The 16,410-nt window shown below is 38.0% G+C and overlaps 1 protein-coding gene across 4 annotated transcripts in view; it reads left to right on the plus strand.

The window, feature by feature from the left end:
• The window catches only part of LOC129258109 (histone-lysine N-methyltransferase SETD2-like), a 38,145-nt gene extending 23,243 nt beyond the window's left edge, over positions 1 to 14,902 (plus strand). For all 4 annotated transcript variants that reach the window (XM_054896523.2, XM_064096949.1, XM_064096958.1 and 1 more), the window contains exons 12-19: positions 1,301 to 1,441; positions 1,794 to 1,904; positions 2,893 to 3,786; positions 5,790 to 7,178; positions 7,574 to 7,774; positions 8,289 to 8,441; positions 10,037 to 10,333; positions 10,834 to 14,902. In XM_054896523.2, coding sequence (XP_054752498.2) covers positions 1,301 to 1,441; positions 1,794 to 1,904; positions 2,893 to 3,786; positions 5,790 to 7,178; positions 7,574 to 7,774; positions 8,289 to 8,441; positions 10,037 to 10,333; positions 10,834 to 11,097 — 3,450 coding nt within the window. In that variant the 3' untranslated portion in view covers positions 11,098 to 14,902. The remainder of the gene's footprint in view (positions 1 to 1,300; positions 1,442 to 1,793; positions 1,905 to 2,892; positions 3,787 to 5,789; positions 7,179 to 7,573; positions 7,775 to 8,288; positions 8,442 to 10,036; positions 10,334 to 10,833) is intronic.
• The last annotated feature ends 1,508 nt before the right edge of the window (positions 14,903 to 16,410 follow it).

Consider the following 16,410-nt stretch of genomic DNA (forward strand, 5'->3'; position numbering starts at 1 on the left):
AATCTTAACCTAAGGTTAAGTTTTTGAAATTACATCATAACTTAAAAAGTATATGGACCTAGTTCATGAAACTTGGACATAAGCTTAATCAAGTATTACTGAATATCCTGCCTGAGTTTCAGGTCACATGACCAAGGTCAAAGGTCATTTAGGGTCAATGAACTTAGACCATGTTGGGAGAATTATTTTCAAAATCTTAACCGAAGGTTAAGTTTTTGAAATGACATCATAACTTAGAAAGTATATGGACCTAGTTCATGAAACTTGGGCATAAGGTTAATCAAGTATTACTGAACATCCTGCTTGAGTTTCAGGTCACGTGACCAAGGTCAAAGGTCATTTAGGGTCAATGAACTTTGGTCAAGTTGGTATTTGTTGAATTACTATCATAACTTAAAAAATTTATGGATCTATTTCATGAAACTTGGACATAAGGTTAATCAAGTACCACTGAATATCCTGTGCGAGTTTCAGGTCACATGACAATGGTCAATGGTCATTTACGGTCAATGAACTTTGGCCGTGTTGGGGATATTTGTTAAATTACCATCCTAACTCTGAAAGTTTATGGATCTAGTTCATAAAACTTGGACATAAGAGTAATCAAGTATCAGTGAGCATCCTGTACGAGTTTCAGGTCACATGACCATGGTCAAAGGTCATTAAAGGTCAATGAACTTTGGCCGTGTGAGGGTATTTGTTGAATTACCATCCTAACTCTGAAAGTTTATGGATCTAGTTCATACAACTTGGGATATAAGAGTAATCAAGTATCACTGAACATCCCCTGTGAGTTTCAGGTCACAAAACCAAGGTCAAAGGTCAGTTAAGGTCAATAAACTTAGGCCATGTTGGGGTAATTGTTGAATTGCCATCATAACTTTGAAAGTTTATGGATAGAGTGAATGAAATGTGGACATGGGTGTAGTTGACAAGTCTTAAGTCACCGTTCAAATGTCATTTATGGTCAATGAACGTGGTATTATGTCATTATATGAATGGTGTTTTTGTGAATGATTATTTAATAGTAGTTTTCAAAGTTAGCACTGCTGCTATATTAAATCGCGTAATGCAGGCGAGACTGCCAGAGGCGTTCCACTTGTTAAACAAAAAGAAGCGCAGTGAATTTTCAAGAAAACAATGAATGCTTGAATATACATCATGCATAATAGATGTTGATGTTGCTAGCTGTCCATAGTTTTGATTGATCGGATCAATCACAACTCTTTGTAAGACAGACTCCTGATGTTCTACACTCAGTATGATGCATGTAATTGTTTCAAATATTTTACCATTACAGTTGGAAGATGAAATTCAACAGATGGTTGATGAGTTAGATGAATGTGGATTACAGTCCAATGACCACACTATTGCACTATCAAGGTTCATGGTGAGAGCAGATCAACCAAAACAGAGACTTGCACTTCTTAAATTGCTACAGGTAAGAGCTACTTTCATTGTGAGGGAGCGACTTGAATGTTTTTAATTGTGGAAGTTTACGACCATAGTATCTCAATTTTTTTCATCCAAAATGAGTTAAAAACCTTTTTTTTTTAATGATGAATACTGCATGCATTCTGTCTCAGCAGCATTGTGTCTTTCTGGGTTTGATGTGTTTTAGACAGTAATTCATAATCATTTATGTCTAGATTAACTGTAGATGGAACTTATTGATTGATGCAGGGTTTAATTTGTAATAGAATGTTGATTTCATATTTGCAACAAGTTTTGTGAAACAGGGCATATACCCTATGTTTCATTCTTTATACTGTTCTTTTACTATGTATATATAGGAAACGACTGAGCAGACTTACCTGAAATACTTCCTATTCCATCATGGTCTCAGGCTGATCTGGAGCTGGATGGTGGACTTGGGAGATAACCCTGCTGAACTTCAAATGCAGGTGAGAACGAAGCTTAAAGGTCAAGTCCACCCCAACAAAATGTTGATTTGAATCAATAGAGAAAAATCAGACAAGCACAATGCTGAAAATTTCATCAAAATCGGATGTAAAATAAGAAAGTTATGACATTTCAAAGTTTCGCTTATTTTTAACAAAATAGTTATATGAACGAGCCAGTTACATCCAAATTAGAGAGTCGATGATGTCACTCACTCACTATTTCTTTTGTGTTTTATTGTTTGAATTATACAATATTTCAATTTTTACGAATTTGACGATTAGGACCTCCTTGCCTGAACCACAAAATGTTAAAATAATGGAATTCCACGTATTCAGGAAGGAATGAAACTTCAAATAACTCTTTTGTGAAATGAAGCGAAACTTTAAAATGTCATAACTTTCTTATTTTACATCCGATTTTGATGAAATTTTCAGTGTTATGCTTGTTGAATTTTTCTCTTTTTATTCGAATCAATTTTTTGTTGGGGTGGACTTGTCCTTTAACAATAACAACCCTTTTGTTTTTAAGTACAATATCAAAGGAATATCTTGATGAAATCATTATGATGTCATCAGTTTGTCTGCAAAACATTTGCAATAAGAATATTGAAGTTGAAGCATTTTATCCAACAAATATTTCTCAGTATTGTTACATCTTAGCTGGGCAAAGCCTAAATTCACTGAACATTCTCACAAGAGAAAGGGATTCTGAGGTTAGACAATTGTGCTTGGTATGATTGAAAACTATGATTCTATTTTACTGTTGAAACTCCAAATGCATTGGTTAAATACTGTGACCCTGCCATATGTTATGAGCCAGTTTGGCATCTCCTGATACTGGAATATTGATATTGTCAATACAAGATTAAACAATTTCCCTCCTTTTACGAGACATGTTTTATGATTGACATTGAAATGTGTGCTGGCAAAAATGTGCAGTTCAGTGTCAAGTTCTCAATTGATAAAATTCTTATTTGCTTCACTGCAGATCCTCACTACCTTGGCCAAGCTTCCTATTCCTAACAAGAATGCATTAGAAGACAGCAAGGTTCTTTCTGTTATTGAAAGGTGGGCAAGAGACTTTGCCAAGCAAGGACCAACCCAAGAAATGAGTTCTGTTACCAAGGCTGACAGCGACGTTGACTCGTCAAGTGCAAGTGAGACACCCTCACGCTCTGATACGCCAATCTCAGCTGCCATGGCATCAAGCATGAGTACCAATATGGAGATGCTCAAATCAATTGCAGAAGCAACAAGTTCTGAAAGTGATATGGACAGTGAAGCACCTTCAGGACTACCGCTTGCGCTTCGGCAAAGGCTAGAAGTAGAGAGCACTGAATCTCCGACATCTACAGGTAGTGAAGAGGAACCCATGGAGAAGCCAACATCTAGTGCAGAAGATTCCCAGAATGAGCAACAGGGTGACGAGGCACAAGGGCAACCGGACTCTGCCTCTGACGCTGCGACTTCTAGTAGTGCAGTGGCAGAATCATTAAGCAAGGACAAAATGGCTCTTGAAAGTGCTGTTGTTGATAGCACAGAAGCAGGTCTTCAAGATGTCAATGACAACACTGAAGTTAGGACGCTTAAATCGTTAGCTGCAGATGCAGCAAGACAAGTGCAATCTCAAAACTCTTCGTCTGATGCTGAGACAGGCGCAGCGATGTCACAATCAGAGGATATCATTATTATTAGTGAATCCTCGGCAGCCAGTACATCTGAATCTGGAAACGGGACTTCAAATGTTGAGCAGCCATCAAGCATGGTTTTAGCGGAGACTGATAATGAGGCAGAAAGCAAAACTGATGAAGATGAAGAGGAAGGCAAGTCAGAACTGGCCAACATTATTTCATCTCTGTTGAGCTCATGGAGTGACCTCAAAGTAGGTTTCATTCTATATATTTGTTGTGTAATTTACCACTAGATACCATGTGTATATGAATTGTTTTCATATTTGTCTACAGTGACCACCCAAGAGAAGCACCAAATGTGACCCTTAACCCAATCTTAACTGGGCTATTTCGGACCAGTATATACTGGGGGACCCCCCCCCCCCCCTCCTCAGATCTCGGCCGCTGATTGTGCAATCGCTGCGAAAATTTGCAAGCGCGTAGAGCCGGATTTAAACTACAAGATTGTTTGGTAAATTTGTTTAAAAATGAATTCTTTATATTTTTAATTAATTAATTATGCAAATAAGCATATGAAATTTGCCATAAATTTGTTTTTTGTGTATGTATTTGCCCTTAACTCAATTTATATAGCTAGTAGAATGCTAATTTTGGTGGGAGTATCAATTATTACATTTCTAACAAATATCTACAAAAAAATAGCAAAAATATGTATTTTATTGTTTTTTTAATTCTTATGTATTTCTTTGTTTTTTATTGTTTTTCCCGATGAACTTTGTCGAGGACCCTTTTGCGATCATAAATAGCATAGAATAAATCCATTTAAACCAACAAAACTAAAAATAATCATACATTTATGATTTTTGGTTGAAAAACACAATTTGCATTGACTTTTCACTCGGAATCACGTTTTTGAGCAATTTCTGGTCTGACATGCACTAACAAAACGTTGCGTAATTTTGGAACCGCGTACCCGGGCGTCGCAAATTTGGTCTCAAAAGATGCGCAAGACTTGAAAGTAAAAAGTAAGTGAGCGGCGCAGTCAAAAAAATTGTGCGACGGCGTAGTGACAAAATTTGTTGGGGGGTCAAATTGACCCCGCCAGTTTAATAAGTGTTAATAGGCCTGCTATAGAGGTTGCTGCTAACACAGGTTTGACTGTATTTGACCATAAAATCAAAGAACCTCAAAAGATGTTTTTTATGAAATTGGGCACTAAAAAATTGGAGTCCTGGTATGTGTTTCATAAAGCTGTTCGCAAATTTACAAATGACTTTACGAAACGTTTGGTAACCCTTTCTTTAGCTCTTTGATATCCCTGTGTAGTTGACTTACAACCAAAGAACATATTCCAGTCATGTGTAAAGTCATGGTAACTTTACAAACAGCTTTATGAAACACCCACCAGGATAGTCTTGAGTCAAGCCTGTCGATCCACCAGAGCGTGACCGATGCTGCCAGTCACTGTTGCAATTTCCTTTATACCAGCTGACCAGGAAGTAGAGAAATACATAAGAAATTCAGTTTCAAAGACTGACAACCACTTAATGAAATAAATTTCCTAAAAGTTTCATGATATTTCAACCTACTTAGTAGGACTATAGAGGCAAGATAAATGCAGGATTTTCCAGTTTTCTTCTTTGAATTTATTCAAGGTGGGCATGTGTGCCTTACTTATTTACAAGAAATCTACAACTACTATTCACTCCTCACCCCAATATGACGCTACATTCCAGCAGAGCAATTAATAGTTTAAAAGAAGTAAAACAATTTTATCATAATGCGACAATATCAACAGGCCGATAAATTAAAGCAAGAAAATTGAGAAATCCTGCTCTTGAAGGTGTGTTACTTGTGAAATTTTTCATATATGAAGTAAATTAATTCTTTAACTGATTAAGTCTTCATTGATGCTGAATTTCTTCAGGTCTACATATCTGCCAAAGAAATATGATTTGGACCTCATCCTGTAGCTTGTAACACAGAGCTTTTCATTTGATTTGTATGCTTGATGGAACTTAATGATGTATGTAATCAAGGGCTAAACTTTATTACGGGACCCAGAATTGAAACTTAATTTCTTTTTTATTAGCAAAAAATATCTTTGAAATAAGCCATCATAATATAAAGGTATTATGTGTTTGTGTTGATTAGTCTTCAGTAAGAAAATCAATTAATATTATTTTTTTGTGAGATCATCTGATTTCAAGATCTTAGTTCAAGGTTTTTTCTATTTTTAATTATATTTGAACAGGAAATATATAGGATACCAAAGAAGGAGAGTGAAAAAGATAGAGACAGGCATCGTGAACATGACAGGGATAGGGATCGCAGATACGACCGTGATAGAGACTATGATAGAGATCGCCATCGAGATCGTGATCATGGAAGAGACAGGGATAGAAATAGGGACAGAGATGATAGGCATCATAGGGACAGAAGTAGAGATGGTGATCGAGATCGCCATCGAGACAAAGATAGAAAAGATAGGGATAAAAGTGATGATAAATCAAGAAGAAAAAGAAGTAGATCCAACAGTAAAGAGCGGGAGACCAAGTCATCTTGGTCAAAGGACTCTGATGCAAATGCAACACCTCCGAAGCTCAGGAAACCCTGGAAGGATGCTAAAGGAAAAGAACCAAAGGAAGGAAAGGGAGTGGTCAAAGAGGATGTAAAAATTGATAAGGACAAAGATACAAAGAAAATGAGTAAAGAGGAGAGAAGACATTTGTTTGAGATGCAGGTGGAAGCAAAGGAAAGGGAAGATGCGGCTCGTAAAGAGCAAGAGGCCCTGATGATGGCTCAGTGGCAGGAGAGTGAGCAACAGAGACAGCAGCAGATGGCTCAGTTCATAGATGTCAATGGTTTTCCCATGGACCCCAATGCTCCGGGTATGATGGTCAATGAGCATGGGATGCCCATTGAGGTCATACCTGGGCACATGGATGGGATGCCGATGGGGGAACCCTACATGGGACATCCAGACATGCCGCATCCTGACATGCCCTATCATCCGGATCACGTCCACCCAGACATGCAAGGACAGTTTCCTGAAATGATGCAGCAACATGAACACATGGGCATGGAGGAAGGATACCACCATCCTATGCATGAACATCACATGGCACCTCCTCACGAAGGACAGCCGATGTATGATGATAGCGGGTTTCCAATCCCACCTCAGGAACATGGGCCTCCAGGTATGATGGGTATGCCACAGCAACACGAGGGGCTACTACCTCATCCTGGTATGGAGCAGATGCACCCTGGTATGGAGTACCAAATGCACCCTGACATGGATCCTAATGTAATGGGACACCACCACCATGAGCACCCTAGTATGGACCCACACATGATGGGGCAACATTTCCAGCCTAACATGGATGTTCATCTCTTAGGGGGGCAGCCCCATCCGGGAGACCCTAGTATGTACACTCCACAACCCCAAATGATGCAACCTCCGGTGGATGCAGTACCACCTCAGGAAGTGCATGTGCCACAGGTTGTACCCATTCCTGCTGCAGGACCTGCCCAGGTACCCAACCAACCAGGTCCACGTGAAGAAGAGCTGATGCCTCCCCCTTCGTTGCCTGTCCCAACTCGCAAATCAAAGAAGTCAAAATCACAGAAGAGTGCAGCTAAGGTTTGTTGATTTCCTTTCTTCTTCATTAATTTCTTTAGCATTTTGTTATTAGTCCAAGTTAACCCAAACAATGAGATGACTGAAGCAGTATATTTAGATTGAACAATTAATGTGATTAATAATTTCGTGAAATTGAGTGGAAATGAAATTAAGCATGTTCATGTTTCATGTACAATTGTATGTACTGCATAAATGTAAATGATAGGAAATTGTCTCACATCTCCGTTTGTGTTTTGATTAGATATTGAATCAAATATTGTTTTCAAAAGTTGCTCACCAAAAAACATGTTCCATGTATCACATAAATTTACACATGAATAACGATCTTGCATATTTCCATGAGGCATCAAGTATGTGTTACCCTCTTGTATCCACATCTTTATCTTTTTGTGCAGTCCTCCAAGAAGAGTCCTCCATCTACTACCTACGTGGCCCCAGCTGCACCTGTCAGCAGTGCCAGTCCAGTACTACCTTTACCCTCATCCAGCGTGGCTAGTGTAAACCCACAGAGTTATGCTCCTGCTCAGGCTGCCCCAGGTGTTCTCCCAGTGGCCCAAGCACCCCAAGTCTTACAGACACCAGTACTACCTCAAGCAGTAAGTTTTATAGGTTGATTATTCCAGTTTCATGGCATGCTGTGGCAAATGTCATGAACTTGTTCTATTGCGTGATCTTGCTTCAATGCTCTGATGTAATATATTACACATGATGATATGCAGTGTTGAGTGCTGACATACTATCTAATGACATTTATTGAATAGACCTTATGCATTGATATCATCATGCTGCCTTCATGGAGGCTGAAGCCATTGCCATGCATGGGTTGGTGATCTTCAGCTTGTGCACCTCTGACAACTCTATGCGTTTTTCTATGTTTTGTGAGGGAGGGTGTGATGAAATAATGACATCACAAACATAACGTCTATTAGATATAAATGGTTTGGGGACTTTTCTGAAAATGTTGGTAGACATGGTTTGAATTCTTCATTTAAAGTACAAATTTGTGCTGATATCCCATGTTATGGCAATTCTGAGCATTTTCCCCCAATTTTTTTACATTTAGAAGTAAAGCTTCATACGATTTACATTGAGTCTTTCTCTTGAATACAGCCACAGCAAGCTGCCCAGACAACCTTCACCTTTGTCACTCCAGATGGCATGTTGGTGACACAGACCATTGTTCCTTTAGCTGCAACAGAGCAGGGCATCTCTCATGTTCAACATCAGCAACAAATGGCTGGAGTGCAACAACAACAACCACAGGTAGGCACTTAATATTTCCCTGACCTCATTTCTGGATTATTCACTGAGGAATGGGTACCTTGCAGTAGTAATTCCTTGAATGCACTGGAAAATGGCAGCTGGAGCTCATAACAGTAAGCCTCAGAATAGATTATTTCTTGATAGATGACACTATACAGAGCTTCCAAGTCTCCCGGATCCTGCGGGAGAATACTGGATTGCGATCCAATCTCCCGTTCTCCCGACCCCATGCCAAAATCTCCCGGATAATCAGGATTTTTAGCTGTTAAATTGTAAAATTCATACAAACGACTGTTTTACGAGTCTAGCATGTTCAACTCCCTAACACCCACGTGGAACCTCCTTATCACATTTTCATTTTACCCAGTAACTTTTACCAGTTTTTGTATAATCGTACATTGATTTCCAATGTAAATGAAGATAATTTTACTGAACGACTGGTGAAGTAGTCTAACAAGCCATTTCATTTCCGGGTTCTGTGTGTGATGAAAACACTTCAGCGGTACTCCATGCACATGGCCCCCGGCGCGGCTCCAGCCGGCCGCGCTGCGCCAGGAAGCTACGAGTAGGGAAGTTAACGAGCACTGCGAGGCATTTTTCGTAAGCTTATGGGTGCTTTATTCGAGCTGAAACTGTGGATCAACGATGGGATTAACAAGTGAATTACTTTTGCACCCCGACTTTCAGTTTCACAAATAATTTTTTTTGACAATCCTGAAGAACCAGAAGCAAAGTGGAGATTTTTTCGCCTACTTTCACTTGGGTTGATCGGATTCGAACCTTTTTGTCTTTCGTGAGTGAGCTAGCCTGGCGCTGGCTGGCTGGCTGAGCTGTGCGAAGCACGCCCCGTCCCGATTCATCGACACTACAATCGCATCGTCATTGACCATGGTCCATGGAGATCATGGAGATGGATTCATCCAAGACCAAGACGACAAAATACTTTTCGAAGTATAAAGATAATTTTCAAGCGGAATGGCCAATGGGAATGTGTGACAATTTTCACAGGAATCCCTCAGAGACTTTAAACAGTCCACATATAAAGCTCATCGACCATGTTTACCACTACTGCAGCCCCTTCCCCCCGCCCCCTCTGGCCAATTAAAGGTATTTTCATGTTGAATGCATTCTTTTATGAATTATTTAAAAAATCTACTGTATTGAAGTGTATATTTAGTCAATGACAATTCAGAATTCTCTCTAATATGCATTTAATCTATCGGAATTTTGTTTGATGGTTAAGACAGCTGTCAGTTACTATCAAATGTTGTTTCTTAATGACTTTTGTTTTGCTACCCAAAACTCCCATCCGTGGGACAACGTTACGCCGCTCCCTCACAAAATCAAACCTCCGCGAAATCTACTGGATTCTATCTTTCCAATGTTGGCAGCTCTGCACTATATTAATGAGTATTGCACCTCCTTTTGAATGGGGAGTGATCAGAAATTTAGTTTAATCTGATGTATGTACCAAGCACTGTCAAATTCTCTCAGCATTTCAGTTGTTGCATCGAGCCTCTAATTGCAATATTTGTTTTTATAAATGAAGAAAAAATCCTTATAAAAAATTCTTATTCTCTCTTGATATGAAACAGGTTACAGAGTCTATTCCTTCACCCCCTGCCAAACCAAAGACTGCCAAGCTTCCTCCCAAGTGGAAGACTGCACAGGATGCTGAGGGAAAAACCTATTACTACCACTCAGTTACAAGGCAAACTCAGTGGGAGATGCCGACGTGGGAGGATAATGAAGGTGAAATGTATGACGAGGAGGCTGGTGGTGGATCTAATACGCCAACCTATGATGAGAAGTCTAGACAGAAGACAACTACGGCTCCTGCTGATACTTCCTCTGAAGCTGCCAAGAGACTCAAGGAGGCTTTCAGGTCAAAGGTAAGCCTCATCACTTGGTTGATATATCCAAAGGGGCTGTTTCATAAAGCAGTTTTGTGAGTTGCTCACAATTTTATATACAACGGATGACCCTTTCTTGTGCTAAATGAGATGCCAATTTTTTCCTTGCTTTCAAATGAGAGTTAACGTTGTACAATTCTAATCAACTTGGCAAATGAATTTGTATTCAAGTTGGCTTAAGCAAAGGGAGTTTCAATCTTAAAAGATGAAATTTCGACTTAAGCTGATAAGGATAAAAGTTATTGAGAATCTTATTTAGTGAATGAAATTGTTATCAGTCATGCACAAATTTGTAAGTAACTTAGAAACAGCCTTATGAAGTTAGATTATCGCTGTAAGAAGATGTGTTGGAGCTTTCATTGGAAGAAGATGGAAGAAATACAAGACAAAATAAAGATAAAAGCAATGCAGCTTTTTGGAATAACTTGACCTCTTGATAATTCTATCCATGTTCCTTTTTTTCACTTTCCCTGTCCTAGATGTCCCACCATGTCGTTGGCTACCTCAATGCATACCGCAAGCCAGACTGTAAGATGGGGCGCATCACTAACACAGAGGACTTCAAGCATCTTGCTCGGAAGCTGACCCATGGCATCATGGCTAAAGAGCTGAAACACTGCCGGAATATCGAGGACCTGGAAGTCAACGAGAATGTCAAACACAAGGCTAAAGAATACATCAAGAAGTATATGGGACGCTATGGGAAGCTCTACAAGAAAGACCCAGCTGATTTTGATTTATGATGAAATTTACACCTGGCTACTTGGCTTGAAACCCGTAGTGTTGGAAGATGGCTTCATCTAATAAGAGATGGTCAAGTGTATGCAGGATGTAGTGGCTGCTTAATACGACTGAGGGTTGTAAGAGTTCTTACTGCTGAATACCACAGCTGTAATTGTTGTGTACCAACATGTCAGCTTGTCTTTAGACCCTTTCAATGATGTTTCCAGAGAGGTTCTTAAATCATTGCTCGGTAGGCTTTTTGACCAATACAACTGCAGTTTATGGAAGAGTCAGCGGGAACCCTCTTAACAATGATCCTAATGGGTACGTAAATCGAACTCATTTGCGTTTGCTTGTTCTTGGCAATGTCATTGTTGATGACTACACATTTTGGAAAAGGATCGTAATAAAATGTGAGATGAGAAATAGATGATGAAAGACATACACACACAGTCCAATACACATTTTTGTCTCACCTGCATAGCAGAGTGAGACTATAGGCGCCGCTTTTCCGACGGCGACGGCGACGGCGGCGGCGGCGTCAACACCAAATCTTAACCTGAGGTTAAGTTTTTGAAATGACAGCATAACTTAGAAAGTATATGGACCTAGTTCATGAAACTTGGCCATAAGGTTAATCAAGTATTACTGAACATCCTGCCTGAGTTTCATGTCACATGACCAAGGTCAAAGGTCATTTAGGGTCAATGAACTTAGACCATGTTGGGGGAATCAACATCAAAATCTTAACCTAAGGTTAAGTTTTTGAAATGTCATCATAACTTAGAAAATATATGGACCTAGTTCATGAAACTTATACATAAGGTTAATCAAGTATCACTGAACATCCTGCATGAGTTTCACGTCACATGACCAAGGTCAAAGGTCATTTAGGGTCAATGAACTTTGGCCGAATTGGGGATATCTGTTGAATTACCATCATAACTTTGAAAGTTTATGGATCTGATTCATGAAACTTGGACATAATAGTAATCAAGTATTACTGAACATCCTGTGCAAGTTTCAGGTCACATGATCAAGGTCAAAGGTCATTTAGGGTCAATGAACTTTGGCCAAATTGGGGTGTTTGTTGAATTACAGCCATAAATTTGAAAGTGTGTTGGTCTAGTTCATAAAACTTGGACATAATAGTAATCAAGTATCACTGAACATCCTGTGCGAGTTTCAGGTCACATGATCAAGGTCAAAGGTCATGTAAGGTCAAAGAACTTTGGCCACGTTGGGGGTATTTGTTGAATTGCCATCATATCTCTATAAGTGTATTGGTCTAGTTCATAAAACGTGGAAATAAGAGTAACGAAGTATCACTGAACATCTTGTGCGAGTTATAGTAGTTTTCAAAATCAGCACTGCTGCTATATTGAATCGCGTGATGCAGGTGAGACGGCCAGAGGCATTCCACTTGTTTCCTTGTCTAGTGCACTTCCACTGCTGAAGTTTCATAAGAATCACGCCTGATATTGCTATTTGAGATCTTGGTTGGTCCAGCTCAGCAAGATCATCTTTGCGAATCTGCCATGGTTGGCTTTGGTATACCTTTATTGACGCTGCCCTTGTACCTACACCAGTATTATGAATGTGTCCTAAAAAAAAAAAAGAAATAAGTAGGGAGCCAGAGCATTGCTGATTTGTCTGTTCAAAGTAGATTTGCCCTCATTACCATGATGGGCTACATTTATAAGTTACTAGGCCGAATTTTAAGCAACTTGATCTGGCCTAATCAAGTTGATAAATCGGCAATGGTAACCTAACATAAGGTATTTCTGGAGCATAGGTATACTTTCTTATGCAAGTACAGATATTTGAAAAAGAAGCCGAAATGGTATTATTATTTGTTGGTTGTAAAAGAATACTTGATATGATTATTTTAGTTGAATCCTCACATGTTTCAACAAGCAGCTTTTGATTTACTGTGCTTCCGGCTGATAAGAAAAAAACACATTTCAAGGAAATTCAAGCCCCAGCTATAATTGCACAATTAAAATCTCAGGTGAATATATCTAGCCCTGTTGAAGAATAAAATTGTTAGTGTGATTATTCTATTTATGTTTGCATTGACTTGTACTAGATTATTAAAATATCAATTTTGTAATTGTCATGCTTTTCTGAAGTGTTTTGAAGACATTGTGTCTATGAATTTTATTAATTTACAAAACTGCTTCAAATTGAAATATGAATAATTGAGATTCATTTAACTTAAATTTGTGAGTGCCAAATCAGAATTCTTGGTTATGATACATAATATTTGAAATTTGGTCTTATGGTCCTAGTGATCATGATCTGATACTGTTTTATTGTCTGATAAAGTATGCTATTAGTTGACATTTACATGATTGTCCTCTTAGCAGTTCTTGGTTTAAAAAAAAACACACATATTGACACTATGAGGTTTCTCATAATCCTTTTCAGCAACATAATTATTTTTAAACATATTGTACAAATTGGTTTAGTTGTCATGTAGTATGCCTTTTTGAGAGAACTCTAAAATTTCTGAGGAAGCGGTTATATTTGTGTATTCACTTCAATTTTAAAAACTGACTGAAAGCCTTTTCAGTCAGTTTGCTAAAGTGTTATATTGAAAATTCATTGGAAATATCTTCTTCTGATGTCCTTGCACAGATGCAATTTATATGTGGATATGAACATCGTGAAGACTACCCATATACCACAAATTCTGAATCGCATTGTGCTTTTATTTTTGCAAGTCCTGAATAAAGTATCTTCCTGTATATAACCATTATTACGAGAATCATGATAATAATAACTGATAAAGCAAGTAAAAAAAACCAAGAAAATATATATGAATGTGATTGAAGTGTTCCAAGTAATGTCCAGTGAAAGATATTAGTGTTCAGGTACTATCTGCTCTTCTCTAAAATGGTACTGTTGTTGGAGAGGTAAAAGCCCTAGAGCTTGAAATCATGTTTGCAGAAAGGCAGACTACTATTGCATGTATTACTCGGTCTATCACTAGCTTTAGATGTTCATTACATCCGAGCTGGAAACCTATTTGATTACACATTCAGACAGCACACTGTAATAAATGATTCAAGGGGCTTTGATATAAAGTACTTTCATGTAATACACTTTTCAGACCACATTTGATATGATGGAAAACCTGGCTTTCTTCCAAACCTAACCACACTTCATTCGTTTTATTCAAATCCTATTACATTGCCCCCACTTTTCTTGGAGTATTGGTAGTTGGTACATCATAAGAATTAGTTAAAAATTAACTTACAATAGATGCTTTGATTATTGTGAGATGGAGTTCCTTTTGACCCATCATCCATGCCCTGTTGATTTAATCACCTTGTGTACATGTATTTCTAATGAGAAAGATCTCTAGTGAAATGGTACATTGCTATGTTCACTCGGCAAATTTGTGACCTGTTTCACAGTTATGAATTGTTGTGTGAGCAGTGCTGTGTGTGTGTGAAATGTAGGATTTTATTTCCCGCCCAGGTCCCCATTGTTTTGGTCAACTCTGTGATGACTCCTTATGATTAATCCTTTGAATTTGAAAAACAAAACAGTGGACTACATTTGACTTGTGCAAAACTTGTACATATTGACAGCACATTTGCACTGTAGTTCAGGTGTTAACAGAAGCAATATATTATTGCCAATTCTCTTTGAGTATTTGTTGTCTATATTTGAGATTTAATTGACTGTTTCTGTTGTAAACTACAGTTAAGATGTTTTTTATATTGTTTATAATATTGAATATGCAAGAGGAACTGAGATCAGATGAAATTCTCTTGTCATCAAGAAAAAATAAAATGAACTCTATCAAATTGTTAATCTTGTGTGATTTTATTTTTTAATGTGTCAAACCCAAACATACCCCCTCAAAATATTTGCTGGCTGCTATTTTGAAAAAAATTCCCCCTTGTGTTGTGCCCCTCAAAAATATTGACTCATTAGGACACTGGCAGCCCCAAGGGGGGATGTTCCAATGCCCCTGCCCCCAACGCTTCAGTGCCTTCCGTTTCCCACTGCTTTAAAATCCTGATGCCGGGATTTAACCCCAGGTTGGGTTATTTCCAATTGGTCTAATGCCATTTCGTCCAGTTACCAACTTGTCTGCTATCATTTGGTCTACCATCTGATCATCCACTATCCACATGGTCAAATTGCCATTTCGTCCACTCACCATTTGGTCTAATAATCAGTTGGTCCAATAGCCAATAAGTATGCCATTTGGTCTAATTGGAATAGTGTTAATTGGGCAAATTGAATGAAAAGAAAATGATATTAGACCAACTTGTTATGAGACAAAAATGGTCATAAACGAACTGGTTATAAGACGGGGTGCCATTGGACTTGATGGTTGTTAGACGAAATGATGATGGACGGAAAAGCATTAGAAAAGAATAATAAGAGCAATAGAATAATCGACAGTTTACCCCCTTGGTTAGCATAACTTGAATGCTAAAAGCCTATCTTTAGTTATGGTAAATCCCCCAAAATTGCTTGTCATTAGTTCATGTCATTACTATTGTGCCCCAAAATGGATGTGAAACATATAAATTAAAATAGTGTGTGTTGGATGAATTTACAAATTTTACATCAAAATTTAATTCTACCAGGTGCAGCGTTTTTATAAAGCACCATGGGCTGCAATTTTCAGAATACATGTATAAGGGATATAACCTTTGTCAGCCGCTTTCTGATATCCAATTGCCAAATATGTAAAGCAAGTGCCCAAGCTCCTATTTTAAATAAAAAGTGTAACACCGATAGAATTTAAATCCTTAAAGGGATAGTCCGGGCTGAAAGTATTTATAGCTTAACAAATAGAGTAGAATTCACTGAGCAAAATGCCGAAAATTTCATCAAAATCGGATAACAAAGTTATTGAATTTTAAAGTTTAGTAATATTTTGTAAAAACAGTCGTCATGAATATTCATTAGGTGGGCTGACGATGTCACATCTCCACTTGTTCTTTTGTATTTTATTATATGAAATTAGGTTTATTCAAATTTTTTCCTCCAAGAACTAGAAAGATTGGATTGACAACTGATTTAGTGCATTATATATTTATTGCTGCAACTTATTTCATTATATGAGAGACATATTATTCACACAAGTATGAAATAATGAACAAAATATGATTTTATGTAATAACATAAAAAACGGAGAGTGGAGATGTGACATCATCAGACCACCTAATGAATATTCATGACGACTGTTTTCACAAAATATTGCTAAACTTCAAACTTCAATAACTTTATAATTTGTTATCCGATTTTGATGAAATTTTCGGCATTTTGCTCAGTGAATTCTACTCTATGTATTAAGATATAAA

This window comes from Lytechinus pictus, chromosome 1 (genome assembly GCF_037042905.1).
Source record: "Lytechinus pictus isolate F3 Inbred chromosome 1, Lp3.0, whole genome shotgun sequence".
In the NCBI taxonomy this organism is placed as follows: domain Eukaryota; kingdom Metazoa; phylum Echinodermata; class Echinoidea; order Temnopleuroida; family Toxopneustidae; genus Lytechinus; species Lytechinus pictus.